The sequence below is a fragment of the Eublepharis macularius genome, chromosome 2 (genome assembly GCF_028583425.1).
Source record: "Eublepharis macularius isolate TG4126 chromosome 2, MPM_Emac_v1.0, whole genome shotgun sequence".
In the NCBI taxonomy this organism is placed as follows: Eukaryota; Metazoa; Chordata; class Lepidosauria; order Squamata; family Eublepharidae; genus Eublepharis; species Eublepharis macularius.
In genome coordinates, this window is record NC_072791.1 from 175,602,097 (window position 1) to 175,623,680 (window position 21,584).

Consider the following 21,584-nt stretch of genomic DNA (forward strand, 5'->3'; position numbering starts at 1 on the left):
AAAAGTCAATGGCAACATTTCCAAGATCTGAGTGCATTAACAATGGGTTATATCAAATCAATCTTACACTCATAAATTCTATTATTGTTGTTGTGAAATGTTTAAATGCAACACTTCCATTAGCTAATTAGATGTCTGGGGGAATATTTTTTTTCTGTTAGCCTATTTATCCTGAAAGATTTAAAATTGCTGTTAGCAAACTGGCAAATGGCAAGTTTGATCCCCCCCTCCTCTAAATTTACTACTATCTACTGGCATCTTTATAATAGACAAGCAGTTACTCAAGGTTTATCGGCATTGTTTCCTGAGATTTAAATGGGACATAAAATTTTATAGCAGGCATAGTATTTTAATGACTGTTTCATTATTTTACATGGAGAACATGAAAGGATACAAGGAATAATATTGATGGACAGTGTGTCATTAAAAGATGCAAAAATGTTATACAAGTCATTTATGTGCAAATGAGGATCTTCTGTGTTTCAGGGTTTGGTTACAAAATTATTTATATTATCCAGCCTCTCAGTGCAACAGGGCAAAAGAAAATCTACATGCCATGTGTCTCCTAAAGAAACTCCATGTTAAGATGTTCATTATGTTTCAGGTTGCCTTTAAAAGTTGACTCATTCAACTGGATCATTTTTTTCACGTTACCTACTCCCTGATCATTTTAACTGAAGATGCTGGGGATTAAACCTCTAGTTCTACCTCTATTCTTCTTTTAGCAGCAAGAAGATCTCTCATTAATTGCTTCCATAAATGGTCCTACCCTTTCTCTCTTCCTGCCTCTTATGACTGGTATACAGTATTGCTTTCCTGACTTTGTTGAAATCCTGCTCCAGTATCCACCCTTAGACCAGCTCATAACTAAGATGGCAGTTGTATGCATGCCTTTTCTTCCTACGTTTTTCTTCCTTCACCTCTTCTCCATTGTCTTCTTCTCTGGGGAACATCACATTGTAAGCTCCTCTAGGAAGGAATCTGTCTTTTTGCATATGTTGCTGAGTATAGTGCAATGTAGGTTGTCTTGGCAGCATTATGGAAGTTATCCATATTATAGTGGGAATTGTAGAAAATATAGACAATACCTTATGGGACCCAAGTTTTTTTTTATGCGGCCTCATACTTAATTGTTGTTGTCTTTACATGCCTTGCTGAAGTTTAATTTATATAATCTACAGCATTATAGATTATTGGAGACAGAGGAGGTTTGTTGGGGTGATGGCGTAACTTCTTTTGGCATTAGATCAGCAATACAAGTCATCACATGGTCACTGGAGCATTTGAAGTCAGTTTTGAGTTGACTTGAAATTTCATCCAAAGCATATTTTTGGATGAATTTAGAGATTGTTATTTAGGCAAAATATCTGAGGCCTGTCAGTGGGAGTAAAACATTAGGGGAAGATTACCATCCCCCCCCTGAAAACTTTGTTTGCCATTGAATTTTGGCCAGGTAAAGTCACTACTACTACATTAAGGTTCAATGGGTAGGGATGTGGTAAGAGAGGGTGGAAATGGAGTTTATCCAATGCATCTCTTCTTCACTCTTTACAATTCCAGTATATCTCACTTTTTAAAAAGAGGTTTCCATAATTTATTTGGCAAACAGCCCAAACTTATTCTTTACAGAAATTATGCAGCCTTCTCAATGATCTTTGCTGAAGTAGGTGACATTTAGTGCTCACTACATGCACAATAACCTATTTCTTACCATGTTTTGCTAGGATTAGCTCTAAAATCCATTTAATTCCATTTTTATCACTAACATCAGATCTTGCTAGGGTGGTTTTGGATGTGATTTTCTGCCTTGTGGATAAAGAATTATTATTAAAGTTAAAAACGCAAAATGATTTCAAGAAATGGCATGTTTTCAGCCATAACTCTTGTTTACTAAAAAACAAAATATATATTTTCCAAAAGCCAGCTCAGCTTCTTCCACTACAAACCATCAGCAATCCTTGAAGTGGACCCACTTGGATAATGGCAAGAATTAAATGTGGATAACTTATTCCACTGTGATTGAAAAAGGAAGGAAATAAGTCTTCTGTGTGTACCCAGTGGTCTATGATATGCCATAAAACCTGTCAGGAACTGATGATTTGTAGATTTCCTATGAACAGAAATGGTAAAACAGGATTGATTTTTACTGTTGGGCTAGTCTAAAGTCTTACCTTTCCTTTGCAAACTCCACCTTGACCCTGGTTCTCAGAGCAATGGTAACAAGCATGACACAGGTAGGCTGTCAAACATTCTTGTGGATTGCAGTACCAGAATGTTGAATAGAGGCAAGCACATAATTGGCGCATGGTTGAAGATCTTCCTCAGTGTCCCCACCCCCACGCTCACCTGTCAGCTTGAGATGATCAGCCAGAGTACTACTGCTGAAATAGACCATTCCGAAAGAATGATTAAACACAGGTGGTAGGTGCACTGAGAGAATCCTGACAAATGTGGAATAGAAATAGATTCATATTCATCCATGATGAAATGCTTTGCTGTAGGAGAGGGATTTTCAAATTTGTTTAATCATTCAGTGGCTTAGAATAATAATTCAATGATCAGGAGAGTGAAGCTTTTTCTGATCGGCAGAGGCAAGTCCTAGAGAGAGGGGATTAAAAAGAAAATATTTGAAAACATATCTTGTAGCGTGATTGCCTCCTCGCTTCTCTCTATTACTCCCTATAATATGCTTGAAAAGTTTTATTTGTACCTTGGGGACTATGAGGCTGTCCTCATTTAGGGATATAAATGCAGAAATTACTGCTGCACAATTGACGGCTTTAAGCACTTCCACGGGCAGCCTGTCTCTCTTCTTTACAGACTGCCATAGACACGTTGCCATGCAAAAGCAATAGAGATCTTTACCCTCTACATTATAATTATATGCCAGGCTTCCTCCTGATAGACACAAGCCTCATTGCCAATGAAGAGATGAGTTTTCCTTCTGCAGCTCCAATTCCAAGTTTTATGGGCTCTCTTGCCACATGTTTAAGTGACTGGCTACTCCTGGGGGTCTCTGTTGGGTTCATTAAAGATAATGAAAGCTTTGCAAAAATCCTAAGGGAAAAAAGCAGTCTAAGTGAGAATACCACTTGGATAGCACTTTATATAGTTCAAACATTGAAATCCTTCAAGATTTTGCTACTGTTCTTTGCCTCTTTTATAAACTTGGATCCGTGTTTGTGTGCACTGCTCCAGAGAGCTACAAAAAAGGCAAGATCTGACAAAGCTAATGTATATCACCTGTAAAAGTGCTGCACTTCCACGTTAGCATATACATTTCCATAGCGCTGAATCATAATTGTAGAATTGACTGAGTATGAAATTAAAGCTTTCACGCAATTGCATGTCATGCCATTGGCTGGGACTGCAGTTTGTTTAGAGTGGGTGCTAGGAAACATGTGGTGAGTACCATGGCACACCACAGGATCACTAGTTTAGGGCTACTGCAACATTCCTTTCAAATGTGGTTGTTGTTAATCATAAACTACTTTTTCTCATTTTGTGTCCATTTTAGGGGATGATGTAGCAGATGACTTTTGTTCAGAGATTCCTTCTCCTTCCGGAACAACTACTTGTGAAGTGCCGTGTGGAATGGACTGCGTTGTAACTGAGTGGTCACAGTGGTCATCCTGTTCTCACTCGTGCTCGAGTAAAAATGCAGAAGGGAAGCAAAGCCGTACTAGATCTATACTGGCATTGCCAGGAGAAGGTGAGGAGCAGGTCTCTTATGGCTGTTGCGTGCTACCTTCGAGGTTTCTTGTGTCATAACAAGGCTAAGAATGGTTCTTTTTAGGCGTATGAGAGTCTTTCTGACTCTTCCTTCTTAATTGGTCAAGATTATGGGCCAGGCTTTTTGCCTCAGGAGAAGTTGAGCTTTGTTAGCTGTGGTTCTAAAATTATTTGAATGGTGAGACTGCTAATTTGAAAATAAGGCTTATCAGATCCAAGTAATCAAATATATTAACAGCATAGAAACTAAGATGGGAAGTGAGAGAAGGGTAGTGTTTTTGGAGGGGAAATGTGTTCATTTCTGCTTTGTTCATGACTTGTATGTGATGACAGAAATGTATAGTCATACTGAACAATTTTGTATGTTAATATAGTGTGGTCCCTCACTGATGTCTAAGCCTAATAATCTGTGTATCACATCAGACAAATGTCCTATTAGCAGCTCAATAGTGGCCTCTTGTGCCACAACTAATTAAAAAAAACAACAACGAAAGTTGGGAAAGAGTATGAGTATACATGCTTAAAACAGTCAGAACAAAATAAAAAATAGAATATTTTGTATATGTATAAACACCATGCTGGAAGAGAAGTACCAGTAAAAAAGATAATGGTGTGCGGTATTTCTTACTTTAAGCTTTTCAAGGCTGTGGGCTACTCCATATTTCTCTGGAAAGGTATTTGGACCCCCCCCCCCATTCTATTGTAATACTACAAATTAATACTCCTTATCACTTGAGGGGGGAAATTGCATGTACAATTATTCATTAATCCATTGTATTACCAACTTGGTACCTCATAACAGTGAAGTCCTGGTTTAATGATGCTATTAAATATTTAAAAATTCAAAATATTGAATTTTTAAAAGATAAATTTACATAGAGAAATTAATTAGATGATGTTCACTCCTGTCATATTGCTGTAGATCTATAAATCCAAGCAAGTACCTTAAGGTGTAATCCTATGCAGGCTTACGAAGAACACCCACAGAACACAAGGAGAATTCTCAATAATGTCTAGGACTGGGCCGTAGAAAAACACACTGGAAAAAACTGAGGCTGTATGTTTTTGTGTTAAAGTTTAGTGCATCTTTAAAAAAAAAAAAAAGGATATACTTTTGCATAGTTATATATCAAATGGTGCTTTAAATGTCCCAAAACATAATTCTATCAAAATAGAAGGTGAGATAACTGGTTATATGTAATTTTGAAAATATTCCTCAGCAGTACCCTCTCTGCTTACTGTTGTTTATCTGGTTTGGGATTCTCCGCCAAAGCAGATGAAGGTGCTATCTGAGGCAAGCTGGGTCTAACATCTGTCTGTATAATAGAAGAGTAGCTTTCGAGTTTTAGAAGGAGAAATGAGAAGTAGAAAATACAGTATTTCACCTGTGAAATTGTTCCAACAGAATATAGTATAAATTGTATAGTTTTAAAACACTTTTATATATGTGGATATCCATTTTTTGAATATGTACAGTATAAAAATTTGCTTATTCTTCTTAAACCATCTCATCCATGCAGGTCCTCAGGATAGGTGCTAAACAAAGGAGGAAATTCCTAAGAGACCACTAATACAATAATGAAGATTGTCTCAGTATAAATAAATACAATTTATAGGTCAAACCAAGTGTAGCAATATTTTGGTCAAAACATATGTAATAATGTAGTATCCTTCTACTACAACTGAGCAATTGCTTGTTCATATCACAACTAGGGGTGTGCAGGGCCAGCCTGATTCAGTAAACCCAATTCGGGTTTACTCAAATCAGGAAACCGATTCGGCATTAAGGTAATACCAAATCGGCAAGCCGATTCAGCATACGCAATTCGGCTTGATTTGGAGAGATTCAGCCACTGTTTTCAATGGGGAACCTGCTCTCGGCTTTCCGGGAGCCTGGGAGGGGCATTTTCTCTCCAAATCAAACCAGACACGGTGGGAACCTTCTCCTAACTCTCCTCTAACCACACCCCAAGTTTCAGAAAGATTGGACTTGGGGGGGCATGTTATGCCCCCCCAAAGAAGGTGCCCCCATCCTCCTACACTCTCCATTATTCTCTATGGGGAAAACAAGTCATCTTTCTAGGTGGCTTGGGGTGGCATTTTGCAAGCAAAATGCACCCAACTTTCAGGGGACCTGCTCCCAACTGTCCTCCCACCCTCTCCCAAGTTTCAGGGAGATAGCACTTTGGGGGAGGCATTTTATGGCCTCCCAAAGAAGGTGCCCCATCCACCTCCACTCCACTATTCCCTGTGCGGAGGAAAAAGAGGCTTGTCTAGCTAGGGGTGGCATTTTGCGTGGGCCCAGTCTTCAGGGGCCCATCTCCCACCTGTCCTCTCACCCTCCACCAAGGCTCAAGCAGATCCCACTTTGGGAGGCCATTTTATGGCCTCCCAAAGATGCTGCTCTTATCCCCTCCTTCCCCTATCCACCTCCACTCCACTGTTCCCTATGGGGGAAAAAAAGAGGCTTGTCTGGCTAGGGGTGGCATTTTGCATGCAAAATGCCCCCAACTTTCAGGGGACCTACTCCCACCTGTCCTCCCACCCTCCACCAAGGCTCAAGCAGATCCCTCTTTGGGGGGCCATTTTATGCCCCCCAAAGGTGGTTCTCCTGCCACACCACTTACTGTCTTTCTACTGTGGGGAAGACTTCCACACAGCAGAAACACATGGGATTGGGGCTGCCAATGGCCACAGCCACAGTCCAGCTGCACCCAAATTACCAAAGACTGCACACCCCCTCCCAAAAACATAACCTTCCCTGTGGGCACTGGCCAGCAATTCTCTCTATATTGATTCCTGTTATGGGAAAATCTCCCACAGCAGGAACACACGGAATGTGGCATCTATGGCCACAGGCACAGTCCCCCTTTTAAATCCACCCCCCAACAGCCCCACACAGATCCAAAGACACCCTCCCCAACATTCCCACACCAGCCACTACCCCAAGAGCAGGCTGGCCAGCCGTCCTCCATTGTTCCCTATGATGGGAACTTTTAAACTCTCTTTCCCAGGGTAATTATGCACAGCCCAGGGGTGCCATAATGGAGGGCATGCTCCTGAGTGCAAGCTTGTCCCTGTGAAAGCACACCTGAACCACATACACCCTCCTGCAAATTCCCCCACCACCTACAGAGATGGCTGGCCAGCCAGCCCCATTGTTCCCTGTGATGGGAACCAACTGCACACCAAAGAATAAAACACAAACACACACTGAATAAAGTTTAATAAAATTTATTTTCTAACTTTCAAAGTGCAACTAGGCAAAGTATTGTGACACATTACACCAGCAGTTTCCCACACAGAAAAATAACACAACTCACTTAACATCAAAGAATCACAAAAACACAATTGCTGACAAAAACACTTTATTTCTTTAACTGCTTTAGGTTACACAGCAGGAGGGCACAACAAAGGGCATGCCAGCAGTCTCCTACACAAAAATAACACAACTCACTTCACATCAAAGAATCACAAAAACACAATTGCTGACAAAAACACTTTATTTCTTTAACTGCTTTAGGTTACACAGCAGGAGGGCACAACAAAGGGCATGCCAGCAGTCTCCTACACAAAAATAACACAACTCACTTCACATCAAAGAATCACAAAAACACAATTGCTGACAAAAACACTTTATTTCTTCAACTGCTTTAGGTTACACAGCAGGAGGGCACAACAAAGGGCATGCCAGCAGTCTCCTACACAAAAATAACACAACTCACTTCACATCAAAGAATCACAAAAACACAATTGCTGAAAAAACACTTTATTTCTATAACTGCTTTAGCTTACACAGCCTCCATTCCAGAAACCAAGGACAGAATAACAAAAACCACACACACACAGTTTTTTTTCCAAACCACTTTATTTCTTGGCACATGAGGGCATGAGGGCAATCACCCATCCCTCCCAAACCAAATTGATAGGGGGAAACTCTTGCAACCAGGTCCAGCAGAACCTTGTAATTTCCTGCAGCTGTGCTTTCAGTTCAGCCAGTGGGGAAACAACACACAGTAGAACTGTGCACAGCCATGGGCACAACACAATGGTATTTTCGGAGCAGTGTTGCAGAGGTTTCCTCCCGCACCCCCTGCCTGCCTCAGGCTGTACCTGCAAACATCTGTGAGACACCAATGTTGCCTTCATCATCTGCTGGCCACCTGCATCATCCCCAACTGCCCCCAACGCCACCAACCACACCCACCCAACATGAACATTTCAATAGCCTGCAAATGCAAAAACATTAGAATACTTCCAACAACATTAAAATCATCCAAAAAACAGTAAACAGTAAACATAAGCAGCGTATAAGCATCCCTAACCTAACCAGTCCCTATCTAACCTATTTCTCCCTCCAGTGGCAATCAACATTTCTGGGGTATGTCATTATTTTTCAGAATAAATTTGGTCCCACAGGGTCTGTCACAGTTTTGGGCCAGTGTTTTAATTCCTTTTTTTTTTGGGGGGGGGAGCAAATTGCAGGGTGCATTCCCTTTGCCACTGGTACCCACCCTCCTTCTGATGGCTGGTTTTAACTACGTCTAACAAGTTTAATGCGTGATTCCAAAGTACTGGACTTGCAGAGGATGCAGGCCACAAGGTGGGCTCACCTCATTCACTCTGGAAGTCCAGTCCTGAGAAATCGAAGAGGCGAGAGTTGACCTTCAGGAAGGTCAACTGCTTGACTCTCCATGGGAGAAGGCATGACCTGTTGCTTTCACATTGCACTGGAAATGACATTATTTTCTGGTGCAACAGAGGGGGCACACATATGTGGGGTAAGTACCTGCCACCTCCCCCACAATCCCCATCCACTAGATTGGCCCCCAGAGGACCTGACAAAGCTGGAATCATTGGCTCATTCTGCATGGCAAATTTTAAGCTGGCACTTCTGAGTAATCATGCCTGTTGCAGCTGAACTGTCTTGTGCTCCTGGCATTCTGCTCTGCATAACCTCAAGACAGTTTTAGTTTCTGCTTTCTTATTCCAGACAAGTTGAAATGCGTCTGTTTGAAGCTGCCTTTTGTGGGAGCTAGAGCTGACATCGCTGTTTTTTTGTAATTTCGGCCCATGCATCATAACGTTGCAACGTTAGAGCCCAGTGTGTCTACCATGCCCCACTTTCTCCCTGTCCCAGTATTCACTGATTGGGCAATTCCTTGCCCACCAATATCTTTTAATTCTGGAGAGACAATTGGTGGAGGATTTTTGGGGGGAATCTACAAGGTACTTTTTGCGTGTGTTCTATTAGCTTCTAGCAGATTGCTGTGGTATGGTTTGAATCGTCTGCTTGGCACAACAAAGTGCCTCTCTGTCAGAACAAACTGTTCAAATAGTGCTGTCTAAACAAAATGGTATTCTTACTGTCCTCCTCAAATCATGTGACTGTGTTCTGCGATGGGGAAGGTGGATTCTTGAGATGAGTCCCCTACCCTCATTTCCTTTTTTTAAAAAAAATATTTTTATTCAATTTAAGAACTGTAACAATAATCAAACAACAAACCAATATAATACATTGCATTTACAAATATTAACACAGTGCTTCAACTTTAATACATCAACAATGAGTGGTGTGAAGAGGGAGATTGCAGATCTCTTGCTTCTATTAATTTGTAAAATGGGATCCATTTTTCCCAGAAATTTGATCCCAAAGATTGATATTCCGTCTGATGCAGATTATCAGTTATTTTTTCCATTATCAAATGGTTCCAGATTTTTGTAAATCAAAGTTCTGTAGTAGGTGGAGATTGGTCTTTCGATTTGGCCCTCATTTCCAAATCACCGTGAACATGAGCCCCAGTTGTAAACAAAGGAAATAAAAAAGTAAAGCCAAGAAGTGATCAGTGGGGAATGTGGATTGCCATTAGGGAATGGGATGGACATTCTGCTTAAAGGGATAGAATGAACGAATGACACAGCATTTCAACTTTTGCCTGATTAAGAAGGGGGGTATAGATGCTCAGCTTGTTTCAGGCTTCACCTAATGCCAAAGAATCAGTAAGATGATAAAAATGTAATTGTGGGCACAGTTTGCAAGGTTATGAATTTGCAGTCTTGATTTCACAATACTGCTGTATGTGAAATAATATTGCAGCATTAGGTCCCTTCCCTCATTTAAAAATAAAAAATAAAGAGGGAGTGTGTGGAGAGCTGGGGAGAGAGGGTGTGGTTTCCACTGGGTGTCCAACCAATCAATGCCCAGGGAAAGGAAAGGGTGGGGGAGAGAAGCAGTACAGGACTAAGAATTCTAGACATGCATAGGATGCATTAGTGGTGACTCAATAGCAGCTTCAAAAAAAAAAGTCACCATATGTGTACAGGGAAAAAAGTCGAGAGGAAACCAGGGAAAGACCAGTTCTGCACCGCATGCCTTCTTTCTCATGTGGAACTCTGGAGATCAAGAGAAGCAGAATGAAATCTGAATCTCATAAACTGACTGTGTGGAATGGGTCTTCCACGCCCATTTCTTAAGCAGACATGTTTTTATCTTTCTATTTATGCAGTCATTAGAACTTGAGAGATGAAGATTTGAAACAAAAACTTATTCCTTTGGAAAAAATGGAAATTAGTAGGAGGTGGGGGTGGGGAGAATCTCCCATGAAATAATCTCTTTTGGAATTAGTTAAATGCTTTTTAAACAAGGTTTTATTCACTCAAAAATGTAGTATGGAAGGGTTATTACCTGTTAGGTAGTATTACCCAGTTTGGCTTCTGTTAACTTAATTCATTAAATATAAATTGTATTACTACTAGAACAACAACTGCTGTTTATTGGAGCTTTCTTAAGGCAAATCAGTGATGCAGGGGTGGTAGTGCATCTGTGGTCTCATCTTGGTTATCTCTGCTGCGCAGCCATACTGAAGAAAAGTCCATATCTCGTGGCCTGATCATGAAAACCAATCTATAAGCTTGAGCAATTAGAGATATCTGATTGTGGACAAAATAGGACAATTCATTTGAACATTGCGATGATATAAGACCCCAAAACAAATATGTTGGCATGTTTTGCAAGACTAGTTTTTGGAAGCTCCTTTACTGCAGCAGGAATAATTTTATTAAAAATCAGAAAAAGAAGCACAAGCAGTATGTCATAGCAGTACCTTTCTTTCTTATGCTACTGACATAAATCATTCTCTTTATGCCCTATAGGTGGAAAAACATGTCCTCCTAATCATGTATTACAAGAATATCGCTTGTGCAATAACCACTCTTGCAATCAAGTCTACTGGGAAACATCTACATGGAGTCCCTGTTCAGAAAATACCTTGATAACGTCTCTAAATGCTACCATTAACTGGAATGGTGAAGCTACTTGTGGAGTGGGCATACAAACCAGGAAGGTCTTCTGTGTGAAGAATAATTCTGGCCAGGTCTCGGCCAAAAGGTATTGTTCAGCAGTACATGTCATTGAAAGTAACTTGTTCATGGGCTTCGGTTTATGTTGGAAGTACAGCATAAGGTAGATAAACAAGCTCATGATTTCAGCTCCCTGCTGACCAGAATAATCAGAATAAAAACATCTGTTTGCCTGAAATGTGCAAGCCACCACTGCTAGTCCCTCTTACTCCTTCTTCTATGTCAGCTTGTGTCATGCTCTGGGACTTGTGGAATAAGATAGTACTATCACTTTGGATTGATGAAATAATGAGTTTCAGTGTCTTCTGTTTGGAAGCATGTGCACCTAACATTCCAGCTCCTCAGTCTATTATTGGTTCCCATACTATTGAAGAAAAGTGTATATTTTGTAATGCTGGAGGAAGCAGAGACCTGCTGAAGGTATCCATTACAGGTGATTCGCGGCAAAGGGGCAGATTGCTGGGCTGGGCTGATCTACCCTGCCCTGACCATTTTCAGGGAGGATGGTGACAAAATGGAGTTTATTCGTGGTCAGAATAGTTACTCCCAGCTTTGTTCAAAACTGTAGAAAATGACTTTATCTGACAGCATCAGCTCTTTCCAAATAGTCATGGGTAGTTGCTACCATATTAAGTGATGTGGTACAGCTTTAAGCAAGTGAGTGCTTACTCCTGAATATGAGGCATCTCCACATCTCTGGAGGTGCAGAACAAAGCACACCCGACATACAGGTAGAAATACTATCACGGTTTGGTATCTGTGTGCTTAGAATATGAGCCCTGTAAGGTGATTGTTACACATGCCTTGGGGAACTTTTGAGATAGCTTCTGTGAGACTACTGACTAGGACAAGGTATTGAGAGCCAGTTTGATGTAGCGGTTAAGAGTGCGGGACTCTAATCTGGAGAACTGGGTTTGATTCCTCACTCCTCCACTTGAAACCAGCTGAGTGACCTTAGGTCAATCATAGCTTCTAGCTCTCTTAGCCCCACCTGCCTCGCAGGATGTTTTGTTTTGGAGATAATAATGACATACTTTGTAAACCGCTCTGAGTGGGTGTTAAGTCATCCTGAAGGGCGGTATATAAATCGAATGTTGTTGTTGTTGTTAAGACATTTTGTCTATAATGAAAAACACTCTGTTGGCTTCCAGTTTGTTTCTTGGTTCAATTGAAAGTGCTGGTTCTTACTCAGATCCAAGGCAGTTTAGGATTTTAAAGGTATCTTAAGGACCACCTTCTCTCACATAAACATCCCTGACTGTTAAAATCTTTGCTCTGTGCTCCCTTCTTCTCATGTCAGATGAATGGCTACCAAAGGCAGGCCTTTTTTCAGATCTGGTATCTTATCTGCCGTTTGCTTCAATACGTCTGTCCACCTGGCACAAAGTTTTTGAGTATTAGGCATCAAATCAAATCATGGTCGCTTTCTTAAGCTTTTGGTGATAAATAATATCAGATTTATATAATTTGGATTTTTTTATGTGCTGCTTTTGATTAGTTATGGTAGTGGATGTGAAATTTTCTGACTTCTAGACCTACTGTAGTTTTGCCAAGTAGTTGAGAAGTCTTAACACCTAACAAGGTTATAATTATTTTCCATATTTAGTGTTTATAAATATATAGCATTGCTAAGCAACATTGCTAAGCATCAGGTTGCATTCTATGGTAATTTTTGACACCATGCAGAGGCAGTCCCAAATGTGCCATCAAATTTCCTAGAGCCTCCTCTCCTTGCTTCTCCTCCTTCCTGGGCTTGTGCCTCACCTGTAAGATAATTGTACCTCTATTAGGGGTGTCATCTCCATGTCCTGGCAGGGGATGCCCGGCTCCCACCCTTCCCTCCTCCATGCCCACTTACTTGACTGGCGAGGGGGTGCACTCCCCTGGGTGTCCCCCAGGTGGTGCCATGTGCTCCCAGGCGGCACAGCATGCTCCCGGAAGGTGTTGCATGCCCCCGTACCCACCATGGCCCAAATTGCACCCCGCACCCTTCCAGGAAGTGATGTCATCATGCAAGTGAAGAGAGACTCCAGAGACACCACAGGGTAAGGGCCAGGCTCGCAATCTCCCACCAGGGGAGACAAGGGACCTGGCCAACCTAGCTACTATTATGATCAGGGGAGGAAGGGTCTCCCTCTCAGACCTTCTGTTCATTTAGTAGGCTACCACCACCCAAACTAGGTTTTAACCCTTCACTAGCTTTTTGGGAAGCTGGTCAGCCTCTGTGCATGTGTAGAGTTCTAGCAAATGGCTGAACAGAAGGCTCATAGGTGAAGCTTAGACATAGCATGACTTAACCAAAGAAAAAAGAGTCCAGTAGCACTTTTAAGACTAACCAACTTTATTGTATCATAAGCTTTCGAGAATCACAGTTCTCTTCGTCAGATGCATCTGACGAACTGTGATTCTCAAAAGCTTATGCTACAATAAAGTTGGTTAGTGTTAAAGGTGCTACTGGACTCTTTTTGATTTTGCTACTACAGACTAACACGGCTAACTCCTCTGCATCCTTAACCAAAGAAAGCTCTTTATTGTACTATAGTACAGGGCTTTTTTCTGGGAAAAGAATGGTAGAACTCTCTATTATCATGAAAATCTGTGATGACGTCACTCCCAGAAGTGCCATCACTCCTGGAAGTGCCACCACTTCCCGGAACCTAGCACAATGTATTACAATGAGATAAATGTTAGTAAGCTTGGAAAATTACATTATTATGAGAAAGCAGTTTTTTCCTTTCTGTATCTTCTACAAAAAATGAAATCTTCCATTCCCTTTCCCAAACATTTCATTTCTTTGGAATCATATTTTAAAATATGCAGGAAGGAGGGGGCCTCTAAAAATCCAAAACCCATCTCACAAAACTAAATTCTAACAGATTCCCTCTGCCAGCATAGGAAAAAAACCCAAAATTCTTTCTCAAAATTCCACAGAGTCTGAAATTCCTAATCTAATGAATATTGAATTTTCAAATTTTCAGGGAGGGTTTTGCTTTACTGGAGCAATTAAAAATTAGATACTCAACTTTACCTGCATTAGATTTATACTTAGTTTAAAATGGCTTTCTTTTGTTGCCTGCTAACTCTACATTACCAATGGCTAAGCCGTTGTGAAATGAATGAATGAAGGAATGAATTTATTTGCAGTCAGAGACCATAACAATGGCAATCCGTTGTGACATTGTGAAATGCTCATAAATATGCCAATGTCCCAGACAAACAATATTCATAAAAAACTTCCTTAACACCCATATGTCCACTGCAATTTCAGTGATGTTAATCAGCTGGGGGTGGGAAGAACCATTCGAGTTACAGCTATTAAGACATAAGAACACCTATATGCCAATGAATATATTGATGAAAGTCTTCTGTGACTTGGACACATCTATCCATTCATAGCATAAAACTGGAATAACCATAACTGATATTTTAACTAATACAAATAACCATAACTGATATATTTAACTAACACAGAACCAGTCTGCACTCAAAAGCTGTGGGAACCATAACATTGTCACCTTCAGTTAACAAAAGTATGAAAGCAACACACACACACAGCCCCACTCACCCCCATGAAAAGAAAGCAGAATGAACTCAAAGCATCACACACACACACACACAGCCCCAGCCACCGACTCCCCCAATGAAAATAAAACAGAATGAGCTCAAAGCAGCACACACATACACAGAAATGCTGGAATGAAAGCAGAATGAACTCAAAGCATCACACACACACACACACAGCCCCAGCCACCGACTCCCCCAATGAAAATAAAACAGAATGAGCTCAAAGCAGCACACACATACACAGAAATGCTGGAATGAAAACAGAATGAACTCAAAGCAGCACACACATACACAGAAATGCTGGAATGAAAGCAGAATGAACTCAAAGCAGCACACATACACACACAGCCCCAGCCACCGACTCCCCCAATGAAAATAAAACAGAATGAGCTCAAAGCGGCACACCCACAGAAACCCCTGAATGAAATGAAAGCAGAATGAACTCAGAGCAGCTAACCTCCTCTGGAGAGCCAGCCCCAGCAGCTCTGCTTGCATCCTCTCTCTCTCTCTCTCTCTCTCTCTCTCTCTCTCTCTCTCTCTCTCTCTCTCATAAAGGAATGAAAAGAAAGCAGAATGAACTCAAAGCAGCACACATACACACACAGCCCCAGCCACCCACTCCCACAATGAAAATAAAACAGAATGAACTCAAAGCAGCACACACATACACAGAAATGCTGGAATGAAAGCAAAATGAACTCAAAGCAGCACACATACACACACAGCCCCAGCCATCCACTCCCCCAATGAAAATAAAACAAAATGAACTCAAAGCAGCCTAGCCCTCCTCTGCAAAGCCTGCGCTGGGCCCCAGCTCTCTCTCTCTCTCTCTCTCTCCCCCCTTCCCCTCAGAGGAATGAAAAGAAAGCAGAATGAACTCAAAGCAGCTAAGCCTCCTCTGCAGATCCCACGGGGCCAAAGGAGGAAGGAATCACGTGGGCAGATTCTAGAGCTGCTGGAACACTGTTCCGGAGCATTACCCCTCAAAAAAAGCCCTGGTAGACTATAAAATACATAGGGCACGAATATATATATAGAAGGAGCAGTGCACAAGGCTTAATAGCTAATAAGAGAAAGAAAAGAAAAACCAAAGTCTAATATCCAGCTTTCCCTTTTGAGTTACCAAATAGTACTTGAAACATCCCTTGCTGGGATGAGTGTTCAGTACTTGGAGAGGTGGAAGCAAGCCTGCCTATAGGGCTCTCCTTTTTCTATCTTGCTGAACTACACACACAATAGGCTGCAAAGCCTCTTTGACCCTCTTTTCCCAAGGAGTGGAAAGGAGTTTCCTCGTCTCTTAAAACCAGTCTCTCCCAAACTCTGTGGCTAACTAGCCCCTTGCCATGTTGGCCACGTCTCATGCCTCTGGCTTTATGATGGTACAATAAGGCTAGAAGAACATCCCTTTATCCATCCCAGGATGTCAGTTTATTACAGACCTCCCAAGGAGGTGTCACTTAGAGCAAATGGTTTCCTTCCCTGATGACATGAGATGCTTTTTCAGGCTGCTTTGAAAAAGTGAATCACAGGCCAGCTTGATATCTAGAAAGCTTAATATCTAAAAGGCCTGCCAAAATGTACCTTGCTCATGACAGCCTCACTTTTGAGTCCTGTTTGAAAACCATTTTCTTTTTGGTCTGTGTTGCTGCTGCTCATTTGAGTTTTTTTTTAAATATTTGTGTATGTTATTTTCTGATACTATTGTAAGTTAATGCTTATGACTTTTGTGGCCATTTTATTGATTTTCTTATATGCTGCTTCAGGAACTATGTTAAGAGATGGAATATAAATAAATTACTAATACATGATATAGCCCTCAGAAATTGCCAGGAATAATCCTATAATTGTTGGTCAAACTACATTATAAAAGAAGATTGGGTTCTGGAGATAACTGCTGAAAATAAAAGACTGCCAGTTTGCCAGTGAGTCACTGGGATGTTGGCTAGTGTAGGAGTAGCACAGGAGACATCTGGGTTCAAAACCCTTCTCAGCTGTGCATCCCACATTGTAATTTTGGCCAGCCTTCTCTCTAACTACTTTAGAGGGTTATTATGAGGATAAAATAGAGAAAGGAGAACCTTTACAATAAACCAATTAGTTGATAAAAACTATTTTTTCTGAATTTCCTTTTCAGGTGCATGTTTTTGTTTGGTAGGTTCTTGGGAAGCTTCTAGTTCATCTAAGGAACCTTAAAACCTGCTTTCATATCACCCTTGTTGAGGTTTAAGATGGTTGAATGGGACCTTCTTGCTGGAACTTGAACTAGCTAACATAAGACTGGAAGAAACTCTCAGGACTTTTTCTGCCTCTGCCTCCAAGCTGTGGAACTCCCTACTTCTGGAAATGCTTCTGACATAGGAATCCCAGTTCCCCCATGTGGGGGTGACAGATATCCTGCACCCACCCTCCACCCCCCACTACCACTCACCTGGTCAGCATGGGGGAAAGGAAGAAAAATAGGCCTCCTGGGCACACTCCTGGGGCGGTATGGTGACATCATTCCGGGAGTGATGTCATCACACGGGCTGGAAGTGTTCCTGTGCTTTGCAGTGGGCCAATTAGAGCCCCAAACTGGCTGAATCAGGCCCATTTGGTGCCCAAATCAGCCAGCTATGAAGCCCAGGAGCACTTCCCAGAAGTGACCTCATCATGCTGCCCTGGAAATGCATGTGTGAAGACATCCAGAAAGTTGAGTGCTAGGTCCTCCCTCCCACCGCTAGAGTAGGGAAACTTGGGAACCCTACTCTGACACCACCTCTGTTGGTCTTTTGAAAAAATGTAAACATACTGGCTAAAGAAGGAGGGGGAAAGTTTCCCGCACACCTCGGCCACTCTTGGCTGCCCTCCAGTCGAGCGACAAGTAAGTGGACCAATCAGGACGGCAGGAAACGAAAGGGGTGGGCGGAAAGGACAAATCCTTCCAATGAGCGCCAGCCGTGGAAGGAGATTGATAAGAGATTGCAGGGATTAGCCTTGAAGGAGCGGCACGGAGACGAGAGTCGCTCCAGCCAACTGCCTCATCCAACAGCCGGAGCAGCAGATGTATTTTCCAATAGAAAGGCGAGATTAGGGTTAGCGGGCGGGGCTGGGGATAGGATTGGCACTCCAGGTATCCATGACAACCCACAAAAAGACATACTGTTATTTGAGAAGGCCTCTGAATAATTAAATGGACAAACTGTAACATTATACCTTGAAATATTTTGGCTGTTTTTTTATAGTGCTGTTTTATGATGTTTTTATAATATGTATATGTGTGTGTGTATGAGAGACAGTTTTGAGTCTTTTATTTATATAGAAAGGCAGCATACAAATTACCTAAAGACTTTTTCAATTAACGTTTTGGTGTTCACATGAAGTGGCAACCACACTTACCAGGAGGATTAGAGATGGGCACGAACCGAAATATGAACCAAAGTTTGTGACGAACCAGGCCGGTTCATGGTTTGTGAACCGGCAGTTTGTTAGAGCCCATTTCTGACGAACTGCCACGAACTTTAGGCTTGTTACTTTGGTTCGTGTTTTGGTTCGTCACTGCAGACAGCTTGGCGCTGATCAATCAATTTCCTAGGCAACAGGGGATAGACTTCCTGCAGACCTTCTGCTGACCCGGAAGTGGCCTTCTGCTGGCCCATAAGTGACCATTTGCTGACCTGGATGTGACGTCTTCATGAACCAAACGAACTGGTTCACGAACCAGGGCAGGTTCATGAAAGTTCGTGGTTCGTGAAAAGTGATGAATCACGAACTGCACAGTTCTTTTTTTTTTCCAGTTCGTGCCCATCTCAAAGGAGGATAGTAGGTCACATGGTGTCTCCTTTTGCAAGGCTTGAATGCCAAAGCTGTAACAACTGAAATGAGTTTAAATAAAGAAATAAAAATAAACTCATAAGAACATTCTGACTGTTATATGGATGTCTCTAGACTGCAGCCAGCATTCAAACGGGAACATCCTAGTATATACTTTGAAGAAGTGTAGAGATCCTTGTAGCATCTGTTGAGTCCTTCCAAATAGAAAGGTGCATCCAGCACATATACACCATGTTGTCAATGGAATTGAGGTTACTCTGTGAATAAAAACAACATATTTATGCATGACCTAACCTTCTGCTTTGGTTTAGTAACTCAGAAAAGTGAGAGGCACAGATGTTTCCCAAATAGATTTTTTTAAAAGCAAGACATTGCTAATTACTTTTTGCACTGTTAATGAGTGTCGGGAATTACAACCTACTTTTAATTCTTATTGTATCCCTCCAAACAATTCTGCTAAAAATGAGAAGACTACAGTAAAATTAATTACAATTCTTTAGGTTAATGAGATTAATTGAGTGAGAAAAGGGACTGTCTAGTGTCCACTGATAAGCAGGAGGATTTATCAGCATTACTTTATTTCATTTATTGTGGCTTAAACTTTTAAAGCCTATTTTGTTCTTTACCCTGCTGAAGGAGAGGGATACCGCTTAAGTGAAATATAAAATTATTAAAACTGAATATCAAAATGGTTTGATAACTCAGAAAAAAATCTTAAAGCTGAAATATAATAAGAAAGTACCTCAAAAAGACTACACTCATTAGGATTTCTGTAAATTTCTACTTTTACTTCTTATAGCCTGAGGTTAGTGCCAGTGTGATTTGGGATGCAGTGCAGAATGGAACTGGGAGTCATTTTCAGAGGTAGGACCCCTTTTCTTTGCTTTGGCATCCCATGGGAATCATCAGTAAACCAGATTGGAAAGGAGCTCACTGACTTACCAGCAGAGTGTCATTGTGGCTGGGAAGCAAGGCAAGGCGAAGGGCTGGCAGTTTGTGTCAGCAGAAGCAACAAAGCTGGTGTGGGGGAGTAGGGGAAGGGCTGGGATTCATACCAACAGCTATTATGATCCTTGCCACCATTCCCTGGTGAACCGAATAACCAAGGGGCGTCTCTTCCCGCTTAAAGAGCAACAACAACCAAAGGGAAGGTAGCAGAAAAATCTCAGTACAATGACAAAAAGCTTCCTTTATATTGTGGTCATAAACAAATTTAAAATGCAAAGTGCAAAGAGCATATTATACAGTCTTATTATACAATCATGAATAGTGTGAATTCAGCATATAAATGCATAGAACAATCTCACTGGAGCACTGGAGATTCCCGAGACGGCCTTCTTGGTCACGGCAGATGTGTGTTCGCTTTACACCTCAATTCCACATGAGGAGGCGAGGCAAGTGGCAGAAAAGGCTTTATATACAAGAACCACACAGCAACCGTCTACACCTTTTCTACTTAGTCTACTTGATATTGTTTTGGAACGAAATTATTTCAAGTACGATGACCAATTTTACTATCAAGTGAAGGGAGTGGCCATGGGGTGTGCAGCAGCCCCATGTATAGCCAACCTTTTCATGTCATGTCTGGACAGTGACTACATTCTTCACCCAAGTGTTACTCCGTTTATCCAAGGGATTAAATTTTACAAACGATACATTGATGATGTCATAATAAGTCTGGATAACGATGGGCAGGTGGAGTCGCTGCTGGAATGGATGAATAGAATCAATCCGAACATTAGATTTACTTGGCAGGGGAGCAAACAGTGTGTCAGCTATCTCGATGTGGTTATCTATAAACGCACTGAGAGCTCATTAGCCGTCAGGCCATATAGAATGGCCACTGATAGGTGCTCCTATCTACATTTTGACTCCTTCCACCCTGGCCATTTGAAGAGGAACATCCCAACAGGCCAATATTTGCGGCTACGACGCAATTCCACCGCAATGAGTGATTACCAGCGAGACTCCAAAATATTGGACCGTGCCTTTCTTTCCAGGGGATATCCATCGGTGGTCGTTGGAGCAGCACGGAGGAGGGCACGGGAAATCCCACGTGGGGACCTTTTGGCCAAAAGGACTGGTGCTACAGATATTAGGATTAAATGGGCACTTGACTATTCCTCCATGGCCCCTATTATCAATCGTATCATCAAGTCTCATTGGCACTTAATTGAAGGGATTCCTGGGTGCGAAGAACCACCGGCTATAGGATATCAAAGATCGAGGAATATTAGGGATATGCTGGTGAGATCTGAGTTTAGGAGCAGCATCCCACATGGTAGATTACCACAGGGGCATTTTTCTTGCGGAGATTGCAGTGTTTGTGAACTCATGGTCAAAATTGGGGATATCACTCACCCTGCTGTAGGACGATTGAATCTCCGTCCTATTTTTTCCACCTCCCAAACAGCTTATGTTGTTTATGTCATTCAATGTAAATGTGCCCTGATCTATATTGGTAGTACAACCAGACCTCTAAAGGTTAGAGTGCAGGAACACCTCTCAAGAATTAGAGCTGTAGTTTTGGAGGCCCCGTTAGTGGCCCATTTCTTGATGTACATCATCAGGCTAGAGACATGAAGGTGTCGGTGTTGCATGTAGTGAAACCTAAACCTCATGTGGACTGCACACGTAAGCTGTTACCGCTTGAAATCGAATATATCTACAAGTTTAAGAGTATTATACCTGATGGTTTGAATCACGAGATGGACCTCTCTTGTTTCTTGTAGGAATGATTTGTGTATTCTTGACATGTAACTTTTGCATTAAGTTCTTATCTTAGTGCTTGCACGCTGTGTTACTGTACCTTTAAGAGCTTAGATTTATATAGCTTACGCTGTTAATGAGGCGGTACGGCATTGCTCCATCGGACCGCTACAACTGGTATTACAATACAACTGGTATTATAATCTATGTGTGGTGTGGCCAGTGAGTATGAAGTTGTTACTGTATTATAGAGAATGTATTTACCGGGGATGGATTTGAGAACATGAAGGATATTGTTTTGTTATAGATATATGCCCGTGAAGAAGCATTGTTCGTGAAACGGGGATGGACATTTTGCTGGCGTAGACCCGTAGGCTGCTTTTGAACGATGTTTTGCAGTTTCCCTCGAC

At 41.7% G+C, this 21,584-nt stretch overlaps 1 protein-coding gene across 1 annotated transcript in view; it reads left to right on the forward strand.

Moving 5' to 3' along the window:
* Positions 1 to 21,584, forward strand: part of THSD7B (thrombospondin type 1 domain containing 7B) — a 578,528-nt gene that overhangs the window by 265,323 nt on the left and 291,621 nt on the right. Inside the window, exons 7-8 of the mRNA XM_054972840.1 lie at positions 3,518 to 3,712; positions 10,885 to 11,119. Coding sequence (XP_054828815.1) covers positions 3,518 to 3,712; positions 10,885 to 11,119 — 430 coding nt within the window. The remainder of the gene's footprint in view (positions 1 to 3,517; positions 3,713 to 10,884; positions 11,120 to 21,584) is intronic.